Here is a 24,188-nt window from a genome sequence, read left to right as displayed (position 1 = left end):
AAAACCATGTAGTGCAAGGGCCTGCCTGATTGCATACACATTGAAACTCCTAAGGTTTGACCTCATATTATATGGTTTTGCTAAATATGAGGGAAAAACTCAGCAGAAAAACTGATAGTGTGTATGGGGCTTTAAGCTTATTTAATAAAACCGTGCAAAGAGCAATGGTATCTGTTAACCAATTGCAGCCCATAAGCATTCATCTTTTTGTCAGCCTGCGTCCATTACAGTCAGGTTTATATATTCTGCAGATACACCTATGAAGTTGCTCCAGTGTTTGTTCTGATGGAAGATGAAGTGCTTAGAACAATGAGAAGTTTTCTTGGTTGGAATACAGGAGATGGCATATTTTGCCCAGGTAATGTAATCAACATGTGTAAACCATAAATATGATTCAATATTGTGTCCTGATAAACGTTGTATCTGATCTCTTAGGCCAGCCATAAACAAGGTATATGATTATAGGAATTGCTCATTTAATTCACGCTGGTGATCACTTTTTTGTTACATTTCTGTCTTTAGATTACATAGAAATACAATATCATCAAAAGAAAGTTGATGTATATATGATACATGGTATATACACATACACTATATTACCAAAAGTATTGGGGAGCCTGTCTTTACACGCACATGAACTTTAATTGCATCCCAGTCTTAGTGTCAGGGCGCTGACAGCAGGAGAAGGTCTTTAGTACCCAGCATCTGTCAATACACCAACAACAGAAGAAGGTCTCTAGAACCCAGCATCCCCAGCAGCACATCACATAGGCCTTTATAAGGAAGTATATTATCTCAGTGACTTTACAGACCTGTCTCACCTCACAGGCGCCACCTGCCTGCAGACCCTGTTCATCTCATCAGCAGCATCCCTGGGCTTTCTGCAAGCAACTTCACAGGTGACCTGTGCTACTGTGTGCCTAACACCTCCTGTCTCACCTTTAGACCCCTTTCACACCAGGGCGTTTTGCAGGCGCTATAGCGCTAGAAATAGCGCCTGCAATCCGCCCTAAAAAAGCTGCACCATTGTGTGTAGTGTGAAAGCCCGAGGGTGCACTGGCAGGACATCAGGGAAAAGTCCTGCCAGCAGCTTCTTTGGAGCGGTGAAGGAGTGGTGTGTTAACTGCTCCTCCACCGCTGCTCCCCATTGAAATCAATGGGGCAGCGCTGTAATACCGCCGGCAAAACTCTGCTATTGCGGCGTATTGCCAGTGGTTTTAACCCTTTCTCGACCGCTAGTGGGGAGTAAAAGCGCCCGCTAGCGGCCGAAATGCGCAGCAAGCCCGGCGGTAAAGCGCCACTAAAAATAATGTGAAAGGGGTCTTAGGGGAATCCGGAACTTAGCTGCAAGGGAAGCCCTCTCTCCATTGGCATCCAGCACCTGGTGATACTTTGTCCATAGGGTTCAATATTGAATTGGAAGTGGGTGGAACCTTGTGCGCTGCCAAAACTAAAAATGAAAACTAGAAAAATGAAGACTAGAAACTCGAAACAGCTGCTGGCACTTCCCACAATGTGAAAAAAACTGAAACCTGTATATATATATATATATATATATATATATATATATATATATATATAATGTGCAGCGCTCCTACTCATGATTAGTACACAAAATATTGCTGTAAACCAATATAAATAATGATAGTGAAAATAATAATAATGAAAATAAAAATATTAATAAAGTGTTCGTGCTCCGTTAGGGCCGGTTCACACTGCAGGCGAGGCGAGGCGACTCCGACTTGCCTCGCCGTGACCTGCAGCGGCCTCGGCGGCGACTTGCAAATGACTTCTGTATAGAAGTCAATGCAAGTCGCCCCGAGGTCGCCCGAAAGTAGTACAGGAACCTTTTTTCTGAGTCGGAGTGACTCGAGTCGCTCCTCTCAGAACGGTTCCATTGTACAGAACGGGGGCGACTTGCGGGAGCGAGGCGAGGCGAGTCGTGTCGCCTCGCATCGCCCGCTGTGTGAACCGGCCCTTAATCACACACAATGCAAAGTGATTTGAATAAGGGCCGGTTCACACAGCGGGCGATGCGAGGCGACACGACTCGCCTCGCCTCGCTCCCGCAAGTCGCCCCCGTTCTGTACAATGGAACCGTTCTGAGAGGAGCGACTCGAGTCGCTCCGACTCAGAAAAAAGGTTCCTGTACTACTTTCGGGCGACCTCGGGGCGACTTGCATTGACTTCTATACAGAAGTCATTTGCAAGTCGCCGCCGAGGCCGCTGCAGGTCGCGGCGAGGCAAGTCGGAGTCGCCTCGCCTCGCCTGCAGTGTGAACCGGCCCTAAATAGACATAAATAGAATAAATAGACATTGCAACAAAGTCCATAAATTTTAATTAAAAATATTCAGCAAAAGTTCATAGTGATGAATAAAGTGATCAGGTGCCTTCATGCAATATGCACTCCTCCCCCATCAGGTGTATCCTCGCCTTAAGGGCTTAAAAATTAAGCGTAGAGTAGTTATCAGCAGATGGTCTCTGTCATTCTGATGTGTCCTTTTAATGTGCTGGCTGCTGCATGTAGATACTCCACACTGGTAACTTCCTGCTCCCAATGGTAGCCCAGCTCTATGTGGATTCTATTATCTCCTGGTTATTTCCACCAAGCCTCCTCACATAAACCATATGGGGAAAAATGATAGAGGCATACAATAGTGTAATACCGTCTAAAAAATCTTTACTCTTTAAAATGTTCGATTTACATTCAACTCACATTTGTATGACAAAAAAACACTCATAAAGTGCTGTAGTAGTAAGGGGGGATAAGATCACCTGTATTCGGGATTTGCAGCCCCGGTGTACACAGCGTTCGGAATGTCCTATGCCTCCTCTCCAGGCTACTTCCTACTTCCCATACGTCAGACAATCAGGCTCCTCCTCCTCAATATTGAATTGGCCCACCCTTTGCAGCTATAACAGCTTCAACTCTTCTGGGAAGGCTGTCCACAAGGTTTAGGAGTGTGTCTATGGGAATGTTTGACCATTCTTCCAGAAGTGCATTTGTGAGGTCAGGCACTGGATGTGGATGAGAAGGCCTGGCTCGCAGTCTCCGTACTAATTCATCCCAAATGTGTTTTATTGGGTTTGAGGTCAGGACTCTGTTCAGGCTAGTCAAGTACATCCACCCCAAACTCACTCATCCATGCCTTTATGGACCTTGCTTTGTGCACTGGTGCGCAGTCGGGGCTTTTTTTCAGCAGGAACGTGGGGGAACATAGTTCCGGCATAGTTCCGTTACCTCCAATACTGTATGAAATGGGAAGGGGTGCTGGGGTGTTCTGGAAAGTTTATTGATGCTGGCTGCGGGTGCGGGTGGATCAATTGTCATTGGAGGTGATATATTTATCAAGATGGCCTATTGTTGCTGAAGGTGGGTCTTCTGTTGCTGGGGGGTCATTTGTTACTGGGCGGAATCTACTGTGGGGAAGGGGATTAAATGTTGCTGGCTGCTGGAGAGTCTATTGATGCTGGCTGCAGATAGATCTATTGTTTCTGCGTGAATATTTTGTTGCGGGTGGTCCATTGTTGTTGGGGGGGGGGGGGGGTCTATTGCTGCTAACTGCAGGGGATCTATTTTACTGCTTTTCTTGTCATCATTAAGAAATTCCATATTCATTCCATAACCACAAAATTATACTTGATTCTGTGTTCTCTAAAAGGATGGTACTGGGAGGTGGGTAGGGGATGGAACCAAGCAACAGTGCTCGGAGGTGGGTATGGGAAGAGACAAGCGGTGAGTAGGGATGAGCCGAACACCCCCCGGTTCGGTTCGCACCAGAACTTTCGAACGGACCCCAAATTCGAACGAACTTTAGAACCCCATTGAAGTCTATGGGACTCGAACGTTCGAAATTAAAAGTGCTAATTTTAACGGCTAATATGCATGATACTGTCCTAAAAAGGGTTTGGGGACCTGGCTCCTGCCTCAGGGGACATGGGTCAATGCCTAAAATGTTTTTAAAAATGGCCGTTTTGGCGGGAGCACTGATTTTAATGACGATTAAAGTGAAAAAAATAAGTGAAATATTCCTTTAAATATGGTGCCTGGGGGGGGGTCTGTAGTATGCCTGTGAAGTGCCACGTGTTTCCCGTGTTTAGAACAGTCCCTGCACAAAATTACATTAAACGGAAATAACACCATTTAAAACTGCTTGCGGTTTTAATGTTATATCTGGTTCCTGCAATATGGTTGAAAATCATTGAGAAAAATGGCATGGGTAGCCCCCCCTGCCCATTACCAGCCTATTTCGGTCTTGTGCGCATATTAAGGGGAACCCCGTACCCATATTAAAAAAAGGAAATGCGTGTGGCCCCCAGGCCCTATATACTCAGAACAGCAGTATACAGTCGGTGCAAACAAGACAGGGACTGTGTAGGTTTGTTGTGTTAAGTTGAATCTGTTTGTAATTTTCAACTGGTACATTTTTAAAGTGTAGCTCCAGTCAAAAAAACAATTTTTAAGCTTTTTGGAAAACATAGGGAAGGGTTATCACCCCTGTATAATTTGTTTTGTCGTCCATCTTTTTTCATCTCACTTGCTGTTGTCTCCTTCTGTTTGCAAGTAGGAGATGTTTGTAAATTGGATGTTTGAAAGTAGGGGCCTGCCCTATATGCTCTGCAGAAATGGTGGAACAAGGTGTTGGTTTTGCCACAACATTGTAAGCCCTCAAAGTGACTCTTGGTGGGCGCTGGAGCGCCCTGCTATGAACGATTATATCAAGAATTGTAATTACATGCCATTGTTGAACAGTGGTAGAAAAATTGACCTTTGGTGGTTGTGGTGCTGGTGCCACAACACTATAAGTCCTCACCGTTACTCTGGGTGGGCACAGGAAGGGGCCCTCCTGTGAAATATTATATCAAGAATTGTAATTACATGTCCCTGTTAAACAGGGGCAGAAAAATTGGGCCTTAGGCACTGGTGCTGGTGCCACCACACTGCAACCTCTGCCATATACTCTAGTTTTATTGCAGGAATTAGCCCTGCTGCAAAGCATTGCATCAAAAATTGTAATTAAACGCCCCTGTTAAACAGGGGCAGAAAAATTGGGCCTTAGGCACTGGTGCTGGTGCCACCACACTGCAACCTCTCCCATATACTCTTGTTTGATTGCAGGAATTAGCCCTGCTGCAAAGCATTGCATCAAAAATTTTACTTAAACGCCCCTGTTAAACAGGGGCAGAAAAATTGTGCTGATGGCATCAACCAGAACCAGAAATGTTCTTCCAACATATCAGCGGAGGAGGAAGAGGATAGACAATCAACATAACAGGACAGTCACTCAGCATCAGCATAGGCAGTCTTGAAGGGATGTGATATTTCAAAAAAAATTATTCTGTTACATCAGCTTCAGGTGCTTGGTAGCTGTGGGTGATCCAAGACTGATTCATCTTGATGAAGGTCAGTCGATCAACTGATTCGGTGGACAGGCGCACCCTGTGATCGGTAACAAAGCCACCAGCAGCACTGAAGGTGCGTTCCAAAAGAACGCTGGATGCAGGACAGGCCAGTAGCTCAATTGCATACTGTGCAAGCTCTGGCCAGTGATCCATCCTCAAGACCCAGTAAGCCAGAGGATTTTCGGTGGGAAAGGTGTCCAAGTCTGATCTTGCCCCTAGGTATTCCTGCACCATGTAAATCAGACGTTGGCGATGGGTGCTGGAACCGATCATTCCTTGGGGCTGCGGACTAAAAAATTGTCTGAAAGCATCAGTCAGATGGCCACCTTCTCCACCGCTCCTTCTGATCGATGCCTCAGCAACACGTTGTCCAGGACCAGGAGTTTGTAACCTCCCAGTCTCTGGAAACGCGTTGCACAGACCTTTCTGCAAGGCCTCCCGGAGATGTCTTATCCTCTGCTCCCTCTGCGATGGCAAGATAAGGTCGGCAACCTTACCCTTGTACCGTGGATCAAGGAGAGTGGCCAGCCAGTAATGGTCCCTCTCCTTGATCCAAAGAATACGAGGATCCTTCCGCAGGATTTGCAGGATCAAGGAGGCCATGCAGCATAGGTTAGCTGAGGCATTCGGTCCGGAGTCCTCTGGGTCACTAAGGACAACATGATCCGCAGCTACCTCCTCCCAGCCACGTACAAGTCCACGTGTTTCTTGGGACTGTAAATCATCCCTACAAGACTGCTGCTGCTGCTGCTGCTGCTGCTGCTGCTGCTGCTGCTGATGCTGAGTGCCAGCCTCCACCTCCATGCTGACACAATCATCCTCCTCCTCCTCTTCCTCCTCCTCATCCTCTTCCTGTGTGATGGGTGGCACAGCAGGAACACTGTCTGGATAAAGGGGGCCTTGAGAGGCAAGGAAGTCCTCCTCTTCCTGCCTCTGTTCTGCCTCAAGTGCCCTGTCCATTATTCCACGCAGCGTATGCTCCAAGAGGTGGACAAGAGGTACAGTGTCACTGATGCATGCACTGTAACTGCTCACCATCCTTGTGGCCTCCTCAAACTGTGACAGGACAGTGCATGCATCCCTGATCATGCCCCACTGGCGTGGTAAGAAAAAACCGAGCTCCCCTGACCCTGTCCTGGTGCCGTAGTTGCACAGGTACTCATTGATGGCCCTCTGCTGCGTGTGCAGCCGCTGCAGCATGGCCAACGTTGAGTTCCATCTGGTGGGCATGTCACATATAAGGCGGTTCTTAGGCAGGTTCAACTCCTTTTGGAGCTCAGCCAGCCGAGCACAGGCATTAAATGATCAGCGGAAATGCACACAGACTTTCCTGGCCTGCTTCAGGACATCCTGTAAGCCGGGGTACCTGCCCAAGAACCGCTGCACCACCAGGTTAAGGACGTGAGCTACACAGGGCACATGGGTCAGTTGTCCCTGTCGGAGGGCGGAGAGAAGGTTGGTGCCATTGTCACAAACCACCATTCCTGGCTTAAGCTGGCATGGCGTCAACCACCTCTCGGCCTGCCCCTGCAGAGCTGACAAAACATCCGCCCCAGTGTGGCTCCTGTCCTCCAAACAAACCAGCGCAAGCACGGCATGGCATTGTTTTGCCTGCGTACTTGCGTAGCCCCTGGAACGCCTACGAAGCACCGCTGGTTCTGAGGACAGAGCACTGGAAGAGGCCATGGAGGAAGAAGAAGAGGAGGGGGTGGAGGAGAGAGGTGTGTCACAACCAATAGTAGCATTTTGGAGGCGTGGTGGCGGAACAACCTCCAACACTACTGCACCTTGTCCTGCATCCTTCCCAGCTGCCAGAAGAGTGACCCAATGGGCCGTGAAAGACAGGTAACGTCCCTGTCCATGCCTGCTGGACCATGAGTCAGCGGTAATATGCACCTTACCGCTGACCGCCCTGTCCAGCGAGGCAAGGACATTGCCTTCCACATGCCGGTAGAGAGCCAGAATCGCCTTCCGTGAGAAAAAGTGGCGTTTGGGGACTTGCCACTGAGGAACCGCACATTGTACAAACTCACGGAAGGGGGCCGAGTCTACCAACTGAAAAGGCAGCAGTTGAAGTGCTAGCAATTTAGCCAAGCTAGCATTCAACCGCTGGGCATGTGGATGGCTGGGAGTGAACTTCTTTCGCCGGTCCAGCAGCTGGGGCAGGGACATTTGCCTGCTATAATCGGACGTGGGTGTACCGCTAGCAGAGTTCCCGGAAGCACTTGGCTGTGACACACCTAATTCTACACCTTCATTCCTCTCAGAGCAGGTTTCAGAGAGGACTGAAGGTCTAGTGGGGTTGGAGATGCCAGCTGATGAGGAGCAAGGAGAGGTCCGCTTTGTTCTTTGGTGTGGGTCTTTGAGGTACGCTTGCCAACGAGCTGCATGGCAGGTCAACATATGTCTGGTCAAGCATGTGGTGCCCAAGCGGCTGATGTTTTGGCCACGCGAGATACGCTTGAGACATATGTTGCAAATAGCAGCGGTGCGATCTGATGCACTCGTCTCAAAAAAGGCCCACACCAAAAAACTTTTAGAATAACGCGCAGAGGCAGCGCCCTGCACAGGCGGAGCTCTGCGGTGTGATTCAGTCGGTGTGCTGCCCCTAAGCTGGCCCCCCGAGGGCATCCTGCCTCACTGGACATGTGCCTCCTCCTCCTCCTCCTCCTCCTCCTCTCTCCTTCCAGGCACCCACGTGGAGTCAGTGCCCTCATCATCCCCTCCCTCTTCATCGCTGGAGCAAACCTGGCAGTATGCTGCAGCTTGTGGAACATGACTGCCAGATTGCTGTCCTTCTTGAGCATCCCCTCTCTCTGCGCTCATGCTACTGCCTTCCTCTAGCTGAGTGTCATCATCAGAGCCCACAAAACACTGGGCATCCTCCTGGAGCATGTACCCAACACTGTGCTCAAAGAGTTCAGGAGACTCCTCAGGAGGACGTGGTGGGTCTAGGGAAGGAGTCACTGATGATGACATTGAGAGGAGGGAAGACGATGCGTTGGCAGCTGCTTTGCTAGTACCCTGAGACTGGGTGAGAGAGGATATGGAGGATGAAGAGGGCTTGGTCATCCACTCTACCAAGTCGTTGGCATGTTGCGGCTCAACATGTCCAGCTGCCAAAAAGAAGGACAAGCGTGTCCCATGGCCACGTGCTGATGACAATGCACCGCGTCCACGACCAGCACTGTTGTCTCTAGACACAGAGCCTGCTTGCCCTCTTTTATCGGCTTGCGCCTGTCTGCCTCTCCTTGCTGGCCTTCCAGACATGGTAATGGCCTGAAGGGAGTTGGGTAAAAAAGCAGTTGGGTAGTGTATATTGTGCTAGAGGCACACAACACCCACTAACTCCTGCAGATGCCTTTATTATAGAACACCAGAGATAAAGGGGTATACCCAATAACTCCTGCAGATGGCAAGTGGGCTCAAATAGAGAACAGCTATGTAGGTGGATATAGCGGTATGTACTGGGTACAGAGCACACAGACAGCACGCAGTAGCTCCTAACACTACTGACTGCAAGCTCTATTATAAAAGATAGATCACTAGCTATATAGGTGAGGTGAATATAGCGGTGTATACTGCGGTCAGGGCACGCAGACAACAACCACTACACAACAGCAAGATCGAAAATCGGCCGAAAACGATCGGTGTGTACTGTGTTGAAGGTACACAGAACACCCACTGCTTCAGACACCAACACACTACACAAGGCCGCCGCGCTGGCGGCCTTATATAGTGTGGGGCGTGCACTACACAGCCTGAGCTATGATTGGCCACAAGCATCCTGCCTGTGGCCAATCATGGCTCTCCTCGCTGCTGGCGCTGCGATTGGCCAAGCATGCGGGGTCACAGTGCATGCTTGGCCAATCATGAGCCAGCAATGCACTACGCCATCGCAGTGCATTGTGGGCCGTGAGCGCCACACGAATTTGGCGCGAACGGACCAAAATGTTTGGACTTCGCCGAACGGACGAACAGCCGATGTTCGAGTCGAACGTATGTTCGACTCGAACACGAAGCTCATCCCTAGCGGTGAGTAAAAAGAAAAGCAGAAGTTCTAGCTCCTATTCTCTGAGAAAAAAAGCCCTCTGTGCAGTCATCTTTTAACAGGAAGGGGCCATAACTAAATTGTTCCCACAAATGTCTTGGTATAGTGACACCTTAAGAGTTGCCTTCACTGGAACTAAACAGCCAAGCCCGACCCCTGAAAAACAACCCCACACCATAATCCTCCCTCTACCAAATTACTTGGACCCGTGTCTAGGTTCACACTGAGGGCAGATTTGAAATCGCGTAAGCGTCACACCGATTCGGTGCCATTGCCAGTGTTCTGCCGAGAACTGTCCCCCCATTGGATAGTGCCCGCCCTGTACTGTGCAGGCGCAACGCTTGTGCAGTACAGATGACAAGGAGACGCCAAAAGTCTCAGAAGATGAATGGCGCATGCGCACTTAATAGTACCTTCTGCGCTGAGTCCAGGTTCAAGCCCCACCATGCAAGTGGACATACGGTAGATGATGTTAAACAGCACTTAGTAAGAGGGCCCCTCTTGGGCTCACTTCACTTGCTAGGCTTCGGGCACGGCCTTGCTGCACTCGGCAATTTCTTATTCTAACTCTATGTCCGCTTTGATGGTGGGGCTTGAACCTGGACTCAGTGCGCACGCGCCGTTCATCTTTGGAGACTCTCTGTGTCTCCTTGTCCTCCGTACTGCGCTTGCAGTACGGAGGACAAGGCACCGGCACTAGGCTCCGATTTAGCATGCGATTTGACAGGTCAAATCAGCTCAGTGTGGTCGAGGGCTAAAGACATGGATGAACAAGTTTGGGGTGGAGGAGTCCTAACCTCAACCCTATAGAACACCTTTAGGATGAATTACAGCAGAGACTGAGAGCCATGCCCTCTCATCCACATCAGTGCCTGACCTGACAAATGCGCTTCTGGGGGAATGGTCAAACATTCCCATAGACATCTTCCTAAACCTTGTGGACAGCCTTCCAAGAAGAGTTCAAGCCGTTATAGCTGCAAAGGGTAGGCCAACTCATTATTGAACCCTACAGACTAAGACTGGGATGCCATTAAAGTTCATGTACATGTAAAGGAAGGTGTCCCAATACTTTTGGTAATCTAGTGTACTGTATGTATCCTACAGTATCTCACAAAAGTAAGTACACCCCTCACATTTTTGTAAATATTTTATTATATCCTTTCATGTGGCAACTGAAGAAATGACACATACTGAGTGCACAGCTTGTATAACAGTGAAAATTTTTCTGTCCCCCCAAAATAACACACAGCCATTAATGTCTATTCCGGTGGCAACTAAAGTGAGCACACCCCTAAGTGAAAATGTCCAAATTGGGCCCAAAGTGTCAATATTTTGTATGGTTACCATTATTTTCCAGCACTGCCTCAAGCCTCTTCGGCATGGAGTTCACCAAAGCTTCACAGGTTACCATTGGAATCCTCTTCCACCACTCCATGAGGACATCAGAGAGCTGGTGGATGTTTAAAACCTTGCACTCCTCCACCTTCCGTTTGAGGATGCCCCTTTTGAGGTGCTCAAAAGGGTTTAGGTCTAAGGACATGTTTGGCCAGTCCATCCCCTTTTACCCTCAGCTTCTTTAGAAAGGCAGTGGTCATCTTGGAGGTGTGTTTGTTTTGTTTGTGTTTGTTTGTATGTCACAGCAAAATTGTTGCTATCCGTGGTTCCCTCAATGAACTGTAGCTCCTCAGTGCTGGCATCACTCATGGAGCCCCAGACCATGACACTCCCACCACCATGCTTGACTGTAGGCAGGACACACGCTTGACTCCATCGGAACAACAAAATGGGTTTATTTTGATCTCATCAGACCACAGGACATGGTTCCGGTAATCCATGTCTTCAGCAAACTGTTTGTGGGCTTTCTTGTGCATCATCTTTAGAAGAGGCTTCCATCTGGGCTGACAGCCATGCAGACCAATTTGATGAAGTGTGTGGTATATGGTCTGAGCACTGACAGGCTGACCGCCCCTTCAACCTCTGCAGCAATGCTGGCAGCACTCAAACGTCTATTTCCCAAATAGAACCTCTGGATATGACGCTGAGCATGTGAACTTCTTTGGTTGACCATGGCGAGGCCTGTTCTGTGTGGAAACTTTCTTGTTAAACCGCTGTATGGCCTTGGCCACTGTGCTGCAGCTCAGTTTCAGGGTCACGGAAATCTTCGAATAGGCTAGACCCTCTTTAAGCAGAGCAACAATTCTTTTTTTCAGATCCTCAGAGAGTTCCTTGCCATGAGGTGCCATGTTGAACTTCCAGTGACCAGTATGAGAGAGTGAGAGCGAAAACAGCACGTTTAACACACATGCTCCCCATTCACAGCTGATACCTTGTAACACTAACGAGTCACATAACACTGCTGAGAGAAAATGGCTTCTTGGGCCCAATTTGGACAATTTCACTCACTTTTGTTGCCAGCGATTTAAACATTAATGGCTGAGTGTTGAGTTATTTTGAGGGGACAGCAAATTAACACTGTTATACAAGCTGTACGCTCACTACTTTACATTGTAGCAAAGTATAATTTGTATAAGTTGTCACATGAAAAGACATAATAAAATATTTACAAAAAATGTGAGGGGTGTACTCACTTTTGTGAGATACTGTATATGTGTTACTTCTTTATATAAAGTAATGGCAAAAATATTTCCCACTCCCACCCATATTTGAAGTTTAAAAATTTAACTGGTCTACTTTAATATCCTCATACTGCCTGCTAAAGCACTTCTTTAGCATTGCTGATAGTATCACAACATTGCCTGTTCTGGAGCAGGAACACTTTGCTGGAATATAAAGAAATGTACCTGCATATATGGAAGGTGGCTTGGAGTGGGATGCCTTGTCTGGCCCTTGTTTCAGCCCTGCTTTTAGGACTTTTAATCTTTTCTTGCAGGAGGCTCCATATCCAATATGTATGCTATAAACGTTGCTCGATTTCAGCATTTTCCACACTGCAAAGAGAAAGGCCTTCACTCCCTTCCAAGACTGGCCCTGTTTACTTCACAAGAGGTTTCTTCACATTCTTCTTATTATTATTGTTACTATTACTATTATTAATGATATATAAATGTCTGATGCATTTATTTCCATACAAATACACAAACAAGAAATATAAGTGTAACAATAAAGTTTTAATATCTATCACATACCAGGGAATATATTGGAGGAATTGTATTTCATAAGAGGTTATTTCCTCTCTGGATCCCTACTGTTTTGTTAGTTTTATTTTAATTTAAAAAAATAATATTCTCTCAGTCTCGGCATGGTTCTCCTTCCAGTGGGACATATGGTGTGGTTTGGTAGTTTTCAGGCCCTGAATCACATGCTTGATAATTAATAAAGGTAGGTATTTACTATATTTGTATGTGATAGATATTAAAATTTTATTGTTGGACTTCTGGGAGAGAGTCGTTTAGCCTCAGACAAGAATGTGAGATTCTTATGGTCAGTAAGAATGAGAACTGGCACAGTGGTACCTTCAAGGAGATGTCTTCATTCTTTCAGAGCTAAAATGAGCTCTCTGTCAATCTCATAATTGCACTCTGCAGGTGGCAATTTCTTTGAAAAGTAGCCACAAGGATGCATAGCGCACTCAGAGGTAGGATGTTGGGACAGAAGGGCACCAACTTCAGTTTCAGAAGCATCAACCTCAAGGATAAAGGGTAAAGTAGGGTCAGGATGCGCCAACACAAGAGCAGAAACAAAGGCAGCCTTGAGACTCTCAAACGCCTTAATGGTCTCCGGAGACCAACTCTGTGGGTTACCGTCCTTCCTGGTCATATCAGTCAGGGGCTTGACCAGAAACGAGAAGTTACAAATAAACTTCCAATAATAGTTGTCAAAGCCAAGAAAATGCTGCAGAGGGCGTAAACTCACGGGTCGAGGCCACTGCAAGACTGCTGAAAAGTTTCTCTGAACTTTCGACCGTCAAGAGCGCGGTGACGTACAACACAACAATGAGCTGAAAAAATTAAGTTCAATGCTAGGAATTTTGCACATCTGAATTTGTACAGACGTTCGGGTCCATCGAAAAACCAGCAGTGGAAATGACCTAACCCTGGAATTCACACTTCTCCAATTCACAATAGAGATTGTTCTCTCTTAGTTTATGAAGCACATGACAGACATCTGTGTGGTGGCTTTCCAGGGCCTTGGAAAATATGAGGATATCATTGAGATAAACCACCACACATAACTGCAACAAATCTCAGAGGCCATCGTTAATCATTTCCTGGAAAACTGACGGGTGTTACAAAGGCCAAAATGCATTACAAGGTACTCATAATGGCCTGTTCTGGTATTGAACACAGTTTTCCACTCGTTGCCCTACTTAATCCTCAAAAAAATTGTATGTCCCTCTCAAATCAAGCTTCCTGAAAACTGTCGCTCCCTTGAGGCGGTCAAATAACTCTGTAATCAACGGAATTGGATTGGATCACGATTAAGACCCCTATAATCAATACAAGGTCTCAATTTGCCACACTTCTTCTTCATAAAGAAGAAACCAGCACCAGCAGGAGATGAGAATTTATAGATGAAACCCCAAGAAAGTGCGTCTGCAACATACTCCTCCAAGACCGACAAAGGGTAAACCCGGCCACTAGGGGGTATTGCACCAGGGTGAAGGTCAATTGCGCAATCGTACGCCCAGTTTGGAGGTAAGCTACTGGCTTGACTTTGGTCAAAGACATTGCTAAAATCACAGTACTCCTCTGGCAGGGAGAAGAGTGAAGAGCTGCACAGGACCTTAGCTACCTTCTGGAAGCATGTCTTACTGCATTGTGGTGACCAGGAGAGAACCTCAGCACAGAGCCAATCCAAAGAGGGGTTGTGCCTCTGTAACTAAGGATAACCAATAACCAGCGGAAACTTAGGTAAGGAAATAACTTGGAATTCGATTATCTCATGGAGAAGATCCCTTATGGCCATGGACAATGGAACAGTTTCATGAGTAACATGGGCAGGCTGTAGAGGTCTCCCATCAAGTGGAGTGTCACGCAGCTGAAGCCGAATCGTATGCTTCGATAAAAAGGCAGCATCAATGAACAGGCCTGCAGCCCCAGAGTTGATTAGAGCCTGTATTTCGACGGACGACTCAGCCCAAGAAAGGGTGATCAAAACCAGGGGCTTATCCTTCTGGATAACGTCGGACAAAACAATGCCATCTAAGGTCTGTCCATGACAGGACCACAAGGTTCGGGCTTTTCTTGGACACAGAAGGCAGATAAGAAAGCACATAGGGATATACTGTATATATATATATATATATATATATATATATATATATATATATATATATATATAATTACGTATGTATGAAAATTCCAGTTAAAAGTGGTAACATTGGTCCATCATCAAGGGGCACCCCAGGAATGTGGAGGGGGGACTCTGGTTTCCAGAGACCACCTTCCACAGAAAGAATGGGGGGAGGGGTTACTGATATAAGGGGGAAACCTTTATATCAGTGCCCCCTTATTTTTATTGTAGTCACTCCCCCCCTTACATCAGTGAACCCCCTCCCCCAGACTTTCCTGGTGGCACTGTCACTGACCTCCTCTCAGGTGCACTGTGCAGGGCTCAGTTAGACTGCTCTAGGCTGGTGGCTCTGGTTTTATCCTATAGTCTCCTCTCCACAATCCACACAGACTTCTACCATGACCCCCATCCCGGCGGCACTCCCACTCTGAACTCCTCTCCAGACTCCCCTTCAGAGACTGCAGACATGATATAAGACAAGAGATGGTCAGAGGTTGCGGACATGGTACAAGTGATGGTTAGAGACTGAGGACTTGATACAAGAGATGGCTAGAGACTGAGGACAGGACACAAGAGATGACTAGAGACTGAGGACATGATACAAGAGATGGTCAGAGGCTGCAGACTTGATACAGGAGGTGTCAGTGGCTATGGGCATGGTACAGGAGATGGTTAGAGACTGAGGACATCTTACTAAAGATGGTCAGAGACTGCAGACATAGTACAAGAGATAGCCAGAGACTGCAGACATGATACAACAGATCAATGCAGCCTCGCTGTGCCAAACCAATGCAGCCTCGCTGTGCCAAACCAATGTAGCCATGCTGTGCCCACCAATGCAGCCTCACCATGCCCACCAATGCAGCCGCACCATGCCCACCAATGCAACTTCTGTGCCCACCAATTGCAGCCTCTGCGTGCCTACCACTGAAGCCTCTCTGCCTCCCAATTGCAGCCCCTCTGCCCACCAATTGCAGCCTCTCTGCCCACTAATGTCAGCCTTACCATCTTCTTCTGGTAAACACAGAGCTCTCCTCCCTCTGTCCTCCGGTGCTAGTAAAACACAGAGCTGGGTCTGTGTGCAAGGTCCCGCCCCCTAGCCCGGCTCATGTGATAGGAGGAACACTGATTAGACCTACTATCACACGAGCCAGTCTAGAGGGGTGCGAGCTTGCACACAGACCCAGCTCGGTGATATAATAGCGCCGGAGGACAGAGGGAGGAGAGCGCTGCAGTCGCCACTCAAAGCAGGGCCCAGGGCAGGGGGTAGGCCAGTCCGGCCCTGCTGAGAGACCATGAGAAAAAGCAGCTAGGGGGGTCTCATTGTTCCAAGCAATCTCTGCTGCCACAGTGCAGATTTAAATGGCGTAATCGGCAACAGTTTTTGTACTCTGTTTGATGGACGTGAGGCACTTGGCAGCAGAAGCGGGGTGTGCGGGAACATCAAATACACTTTTAAAAGAAGTCACAAACTCAGGGTAACTCAAGACAACAGGTTTTTGCATCTCCCATAGAGGGTTTGCCCAGGTCAAGGCTCTCTCAGAAATCATAGATATAATGAAACCTACTTTGCTTCTGTCCGTGAGAAACATCTGGGGCATCATCTCAAAGTATATCTCAACCTGGTTGAGAAACCCTCTGCATTGGACTAGATCACCCCCAAATCGCTGGGGAAGCGGAGCGGAACCAGACATACCCTTTTATAGAGGTAATACTCAAGGTGGATGCCTGCACAGTAGCAGCAGGGATGGCCTGCAACACAGGTTGTACCGGAGCAGCCACAATGGGAGAGTCCAGGTGAGCCGTGTGACTCAGAAGCGTTTGTTATGCTATGGCAAACTGATACATGCAGTGATCCTGCTCATCCAATCTGGAAAAATATTACAGACAAGTGGATTGACTGCATCTTCTGAATTCATGGCTTTCGCTTACTGTCAGAAACTATGAATCAGACCGAGATAGAAGTACAGGTAAATCACACTTTTTTAATAATAAAAGTAAATAGAACAGATGTAGTCAAAACTTAAGCCGCGTACACACGGGCGGACTGTATGGCCTACTTAGTCCATCATACAATCCGACGGACAGTCCGTCATACTTTCGAATGAACGGACTTGACCACACACGGATGCACAAACAGTCCGTCGAAAGCTTGCGCGATGACGTGTACAGCACGTACGACGGGACTAGAAATAGGAAGTCCAATACACAGCAATGCACCCTTCCGCCGGGTAAATCCTTTCTGAGCATGCGCCATTCTTAGTCCGTCGAACTAGCCTACTGACGAGCGGATTGTCCGCTGAAACCAAAGTATGACGGACAGAATTTCGAAAAATCCGAAATACTTAGTACGCCAGACTGCACGCTGAAAAAGTTCGCTGAAGCCCACACACGAGCGGACTGTCCGCTGAAATGTGTTTCGACTGACTAAGTAGGCCATACAGTCCGCCCGTGTGTACGCGGCAATAGCCAAAAAGTCACGGGGGACCCCAGAAGAGCAGGTTTGGGGCCACTCTGTGCAAAACGAGCTGCACCGTGGAGGCAAGTATGATATGTCATTTAAAAAAAAAAAAAAAAAAAAATGACCCTTACAATCACTTTAACCATTAAGTCATCCTATCAGATCTGGAGTCCAGTGCACATTTCCATGCCTGTCTTTTTACTAAACTACAAGCCCATTAATAGAAGCCCAGGCATAAATCTTTTGATGAACAGTCATGTGACATATAGTGTCACATAATGTAGAATTTTAAGGAAGGCTGAGGAAGAAAGACAGCCATTAGGGAAATTATGCTCCAATAGTGAAGTTATGCAACAGTTAAAAATGAATATCTATAGTTTTTTTTTCTTTTTCCTTCTTTTAGTTGGCTACAGTATATGAAATAATGGAAAATTTCCTATCAAATATTTGTGTAATTTCCCTTTACTGATAGACTCCATGACAGCCTACGTGTGGGGTTAGCCCCACCCCCATAACTTCCCTATAGGACCCCTCTCCCATAGATCTTTGCCAAGGGCCTTGTTCTGTAACTAGCCTACTCCAGGCATTGGGAGCAGACTCCTGCTGCCATGGAGTCTATCAGGAAAGGAAAATTACGGTAAGTATTTGATAGGAAATTTTCAATTTTCCTGACAGACTCCATGGCAGCCTACGTGTGAGAAATAACTCGTTGTACGCACCTGGGTGGGCAAATGCAGAGCAAAGAAAAATTTAAAACCATCAACTGACAGTACATACAAACCAAAATTGACAAAAGATAAAGCAGCTGGTTCAACACAGTAATAGGACATAAACGCATTGATCGAAGACCAGGACGCCGCCCTGCAGATTACTTTGGGAGCGACATGTCATCAAGCTGTCCAGGATGCCCAAATACTCTGAGTTGAATGCGCCATCACTGCTTCCAGAAGAGCCAAGTCCTTTGATTTATAAACACACTGAATAGCCTAAACGATCCAAGCCAAAATGGATCTCACTGATGCCCACATTCCTTTGTTCTTCCCATGGAGGAGGACGAAGAGAAATTTTGTTTGACGAAAGGGAGCAGTGGCTTCCAGATACTGCTTTAGCAGTAACCCACATCAAGGGGATGGACATCCAGATTATCTGCAGATCTGAAGGTGGGAAGCACAATCTCTTGATTTTTGTGGAAAATGGTAGTCACTTTAGGGTTGGACCCTAACATGGGAATTAGTACCACTCTATCTGGAAAGAAAGTTAGAAAAGGCTCTTTCGAACCTAGGCCCCTGATTTCAAATACTCTTTTTGCTGAAGTGACAGCCATTAAAAAGATGGTTTTGAGTGTAAGTTCTCTAATCAAGAGTGGTTTGTCAGGCATTGATCTGAGCTGGGAGAGAAATTCTAAAACAAGAGGGAGACCTACTTAGGCAACCTCGGCTTCTTCTGGGGCCTGAGTCTGATGGCCCTCTTTAAGAATTGGTGGATGAGGGAGTGCTTGGCCCAAGATACCTCTGTGAATGCAGAGATTGCGGACACTTGCACCCGGAGGGAGCTGACAGATAGGGTCAGGTCTAGCCCTGATTGGAGGAAGCTTAGAATGTCCTGGTTTGCAGGGCCACCACATGGGTTGGACCTGGAAGACATATGATCTGAGAACATCACACAAATTCACTCAAAGACTCTGTTGGTGCTTCTTCTCCTAGCGTTCAGGATGGTAGGGATGACCTCTTCCGGACAGCCTAGGGCCTCAATCCTTCCCCTCTTAATAACCAAGCCCTGAGGTGCAAGTGCAATGAACAGGGGTGTAGAGCTGTGCCCTGGGACAGTAAATCTGGTCTGGGTGGCAGGGGAATTGGGTCCCGATAGCTGAGGAGTGTCAAGAGAGGAAACCACGACCTGTTGGGACAGAAAGGGATTATTGCTACCCCTTTCAACTTCTCTGTTCTGAGTCTCTGTAGAAACTGGAGAATCCCAGGCACTGGAGGAAAGGAATAAGCCCTGTGGAACCTCCATTGATCCTGTAGGCCTAGGGGTCTTGGAACCTCGAGTAGTACTTTGTCAACTTGTTGTTGCATGGGGAGGAGAAGAGGTCAACTTCTGGTGACACCCCCAGGGCCAAGAGCCGCTTGAACACCCCTTTGTGGAGAGCCCACTCCTTGTTCATCCATACTCGGGAAAGAAAATCTGCCTGAACATTCTGGATCCCGGGTATGTAGAATGCTGAAATGTTGGACAAGTTTTTCTGAGCCCAGCTCATGATTGGCTCTACCTCCCGTAGCATGGACCCACTGCGGGTTCCACCCTGTTTCCTTATGTAGACCACTGCGGCTGTGTTGTCCAACCTGAGCATCACAGAAGCTTTCTTCGCCAGATGATGAAAGGCTAGTAAGCGATTGGAACGTGGCCCGGAGTTCCAGAATGTTGGACACTATGCCCCAAGAAGGAGAATTCTGCCCTGTGCCACTTCCGCCAGGCAATGAACACCCCAGCCCTTGTTGCTGGCATCTGATGTTATAGTGACCCATGTGATGGGAATGATCGAGTGACAATTGTAAAGATTTTCCCACCAAAGGAGGGACACCCTCATAACCGGAGTAAGATGGATGCGCTGGTTCTTGCTGTCTGACCTCCATTGTTGGAGAAAACCTTTCTGGAAAGGCGGCATCCGCCACTGTGCCCACTTCACCATGGGAATTGTGGGACGAAGCGAGCGTCAGGCGAATTCTGACTTGAACCATGGAAATCTTCTCTTCAGGAAGGGAGATGGTGCCATTTACTGTGTCGAAGTGGGCACCAAGAAAAACAAGGGATTGCGAAGGCTCAAGGTGACTCTTCTCTAGATTCAGAAGCCACCAAAAATCTTGAAGGGTGGAGATGACCAGGCCTCTGTGCTCTAGAAGTTGATTCTTGTCTTGTGCCAGGAGAAGGATATCATCCAAATAGTGATGAAGACTAATCCCCTTGACCCGCAATAGAGCCACAACAGCCAACAAGACCTTGGATAAAACACAAGGAGATGTTGTAAGTCCAAATTGGAGACAGGTGAACTGTAAGTGCAGCTGACCTATAGCAAACTGGAAAAACTGTTGAAAATCTGCTGTTACCGGAACATGGAAAAAGCGTCCTTTAGATCGATAGACACTAACTAGTCTCCCACTTGGACCGACTGCTGGATCGTATACGGAGATGCCATCTTAAATGTTTCCTTTTTGATGAAGCGATTGAGATCGGTCAAATCTATGACCGGCCTCCACGTGCAGTTCATCTTCTGGATCATGAACAGGGGTGAATACATGCCTTGGACTTGCTCGCCGTCCGGAACAGGGATGGTTGTGCCTTGTTCCAACAAAGGGTTTACGTAAGTTAATAGGGTCTCCTTTTTTCCTTCTGAGGGAGGAAGATACATAGGGATGCATCTAAGCCTGGGAGCCCTGCTGAAGATCCAAGTATGGCCTGATGAGACGGTTCTTACAGTCCAGAATTCCTGAATTGAGGCCGCCCAGACATGCCGGAGGTGGAGAAGATGAGCCCCCACCTGGCCTGCCTGAGCGGGTCCAATCTCAAAAAGACTTTGCAGGTTCCCGGCTGTTGGCCTGATCAACATTTTGTTTCCTTGGAAAGGCCCTTCTCTGGTTCTGTAAGCACCGATCTTGGAGAGAACAATGACTTGCTAACCGTGGCCCGGGATATGGCGTTATCTAGTTTGCTGCCAAAAAGGGAGGGACCCTCAAAAGAGATCTGACACCACGCCTGCTTGGAAGCAGGATCAACCAGCCATGGCTGGAGCCATAGGTCACGTTTGGTGGTAACATATCCCGAGCCACTAGACGGGTGACGTCAATTGAAGCCTTCCCCAGGAAGGCGGAAGCCAGTCTGAAGTAAAATCCGAAGGATGGGGCTGCGCTCTAAGTGATAAATTACTGTAAAGTGCTAAATGTTAAAATTCATAGATAATAGACTCCAAAAAACACAATATAAACTGATATTGAACAATCTATAGTGCAGAGTGCTCAAAAATACATGAGTGATAAACTTCCAATATACAATAAAGTGCAAATAATACAAAGAAATAATATCCAAAACGATGCTCTTCTAAACAGGATAAAGTGCTAGTGCCAAGCCAAAGGAATAAAGTTCAAAGTGAGCATAAGTCTTTCAGACGAATGCTGGTGAATTAGTGCAGAAAAAATATAGAGTGCTGTATTCCAACTAACACTCTGTGTGAGTGTGATGATGTGAAATAGGTGATTTCTTTAGGGCAGTCACACCTCAGTGTGCAATAGCTCCTTACCTTACCGCAGTAAGGTAACAGCGTAAAAGTGGCCAGTGGCAATCTGGAAATCTGGGATCCTGCAGCAGGTCACCCTAAGGATTTCTTAAAGATGGCAGTATCTATGGAACCTGGTGTCCTAGTGGATGCTTCTCATTAGAGTATATCTCCTTAATATGGGTTAAGTGACGGTGAAAATCCTCCCAGATGGGCACATCAGTTGTATGGAGAAAGAGAACAGGGGACCCATATCGTGAAGTATATAGAAACTGGGTATTTATTTTCATTACAGCATTGGTACTCACATAAAAGCAGATATGTCAAAGTAAAACAAAATAAGCAGTGTGCTCATGGCCTGACGTCACTTCCAGTGTTCGTCTATTCCGACGCATATTGTCACGATCACGTGACTTCTACAGGGAATCAAGTCTGAGCTCCAGGATAGGGGAGCTCCAGGATAGGGGAGCTCCTGGCCACTTCACTGGAGATAACTCTGAGAGTCTCATCGACATTGTCTGTACAGACTTCCATGGCTTTGGATACTGCAGCTAAGGCTAAGGCCAGCTTGCAGGCCATGCCCGCAGTTAGGTAAATCCATTTTAGACTGGAATCGATCCGCCTTTCTAAGGGATCGATCCTTGAAGGAGACTGTGTCCTCCATAGGAAAGCCCACATTTCTGACCTGCCTCCTCAACGCTGAAGCCACTGAAGGTGCTGATTCCAGGGGCTTGACCTCTTCCTCTTTAAAGGGATAACGTTTTTTAGAAAATTAGGCAGCATAGAGCTCTTCTTCTCCACCTTGCTCCATTCATCAGAGATTATTTCACCGAACTCGGTGAGAAAAAACTGACACTGCTTACTGGGCTTCTCTCACTGCTTTCACCAGGGAGGGAACTAGGGCTTACTCGAACCCCCTCCCCAAGGTTTTCCATGTCTGACTCGTTGTCTGACTGCGAATTGGCGGCTTGGCTGGGAAGATTCCCATATATCATGTCCAGTTAGGACCTGGAAGGGCTGAAAAAGAACGACGAAGAGATAGAGAGAATCACAAACATGAGAAATGGTGCTGCTGTACCCTTTACACCCTTTCTCCCTAGCAGCAATACCAAGGGGAATAGCCCAGCACACAATACCTGTTGTGAGAGGGCTGGCCACCAGGGAGCAGTGAGGCATCCATGATCCACAAGGAGCAGGAGACTGCAGGGAGAAACAGCACAGCCAGCACCAAGGCAGGCTACCGTGCCCTTACAGAGTATATGCCTACCTGAGGAACCTGGACCAGAAGCCTGAAGAAGTAGCCGCATAGGCCTGCAAGCATTCCCGAGGCTTGCAGACTTCCACAGGCTTTGAAAAACAGCATCTCGTGACGTCACCGCCAGCACCGGGTCGGAGCATTCCTGTGCATGCGCGAACCAAGCCTTGTTCTTATTCCATGTTCGCTCATGCACAGAGCAGATGCGGGGATGACCCAGAAGAGAGAGAGCGGTGGAACACAGGTGAACCAGCCGCCATGCCCGGGGACGCTAACACCAACGAAAGAAGGAAAAACGGTACACATATAATGTACAAAAACTGCTGCCAAAAAAAAAAAAAAGGATGATACAATCTCACCACTCCTCTCCCACGACCCCACACGTAGGCTGCTATGGAGTCTGTCAAGAAATTACATTTCAGCGCTTTGTATTGTGTTTCTATATGCAGCCAGCAGGTGGAGCCCTTAGCTCAGCTTCATATATTTTTGAAAAAAAACTTTTTTAGAGAAATCAGTATCTCAAGGTGAAAGTTATACTCACAAACGAATTAATTAAATCAGTGACTTATTCCAGTATACTTTTTTTTTTTTTTATCTTAATTTCTCTTTATTTATATTTCATATTGTCATACAGAAAATTCAAAGTACAGTACAAAAAGTGCATATGAACTAAAAACTGTGGTCTCTACAACCCATGCATTATACCTTTTTATCTCCTCATACCCCAACACCCATCCCCCCTCCCAGCCCCCCATCTCACCCACCCTCCCACTACCAGTTTATTATCCTCTTACTCGCTGTAACCACAGTTATTTCATATCCAGTTATTGAGGTGTCTTATCACAAGCCTAACTTTATCCTCATCTAATATTATTAATCCAGTGGGTACTCTATTTCCTTCAACCACGGTTCCAATATTTTCTCAAATCCTCTGAGGTTTCCCCTACGTATGTATGTAGTCCTTTCCTTCCACACTAAATCATTTATGGCCTGAGTCCATTCGCTCAAAAGAGGTGCCCCTGCTGCCTGCCATTTCTGTGCTATCAATCTCCGTGCTTGAAACAGGCATCTTATAACAGCAATAGTTGTACTCCTCCGTTCCCCCTGAATTCTCTTGTATCCTAGTATACAGGTTCTAGGGTCCAAGTCCATCTTAGTCCCGAAGATCCTGTTTATGGTTTCAACTATTTCTTTCCAATATCGAAACAGCCTTGGGCACCTCCACATCATATGTATAAGGTCTCCAAAGCTCCTACATCTAGGGCAGTTAGCGTCCGTTCTCTTACCAAACGCGAGCAACCTCTTAGGTGTGTAGTAGGCGCGATGTACCACCATCAAATGTGATACTTTTTGTGATGGAGAGACTGATGTCAGTGGTCCTAGCTCCAGTATTCTCCTCCACTGTCCCTCTGTGATTTCTCCTATATCCTCTTCCCATTTCTTCTTCTGCTTAACCAAATCCAGTTCTGTACCAGGGCCTATACATAGTAGTTCGTA

At 47.2% G+C, this 24,188-nt stretch overlaps 1 protein-coding gene across 2 annotated transcripts in view; it reads left to right on the top strand.

Annotated features, from left to right (window-relative positions):
* Nucleotides 1-24,188, top strand: part of CSAD (cysteine sulfinic acid decarboxylase) — a 218,050-nt gene that overhangs the window by 99,872 nt on the left and 93,990 nt on the right. For both annotated transcript variants that reach the window (XM_077483876.1, XM_077483878.1), the window contains 2 exons: nt 252-358; nt 12,346-12,461. In XM_077483876.1, the coding sequence (XP_077340002.1) occupies nt 252-358; nt 12,346-12,461 (223 nt within the window). The remainder of the gene's footprint in view (nt 1-251; nt 359-12,345; nt 12,462-24,188) is intronic.

The sequence above is a fragment of the Lithobates pipiens genome, unplaced genomic scaffold (assembly GCF_037356315.1).
Source record: "Lithobates pipiens isolate NorthernLeopardFrog02 unplaced genomic scaffold, aLitPip1_a1.2 Scaffold_16, whole genome shotgun sequence".
Taxonomy (NCBI): domain Eukaryota; kingdom Metazoa; phylum Chordata; class Amphibia; order Anura; family Ranidae; genus Lithobates; species Lithobates pipiens.
The sequence above is the reverse complement of the archived record's forward strand: the minus strand, read 5'-3'. Positions and strand labels throughout refer to the sequence as shown.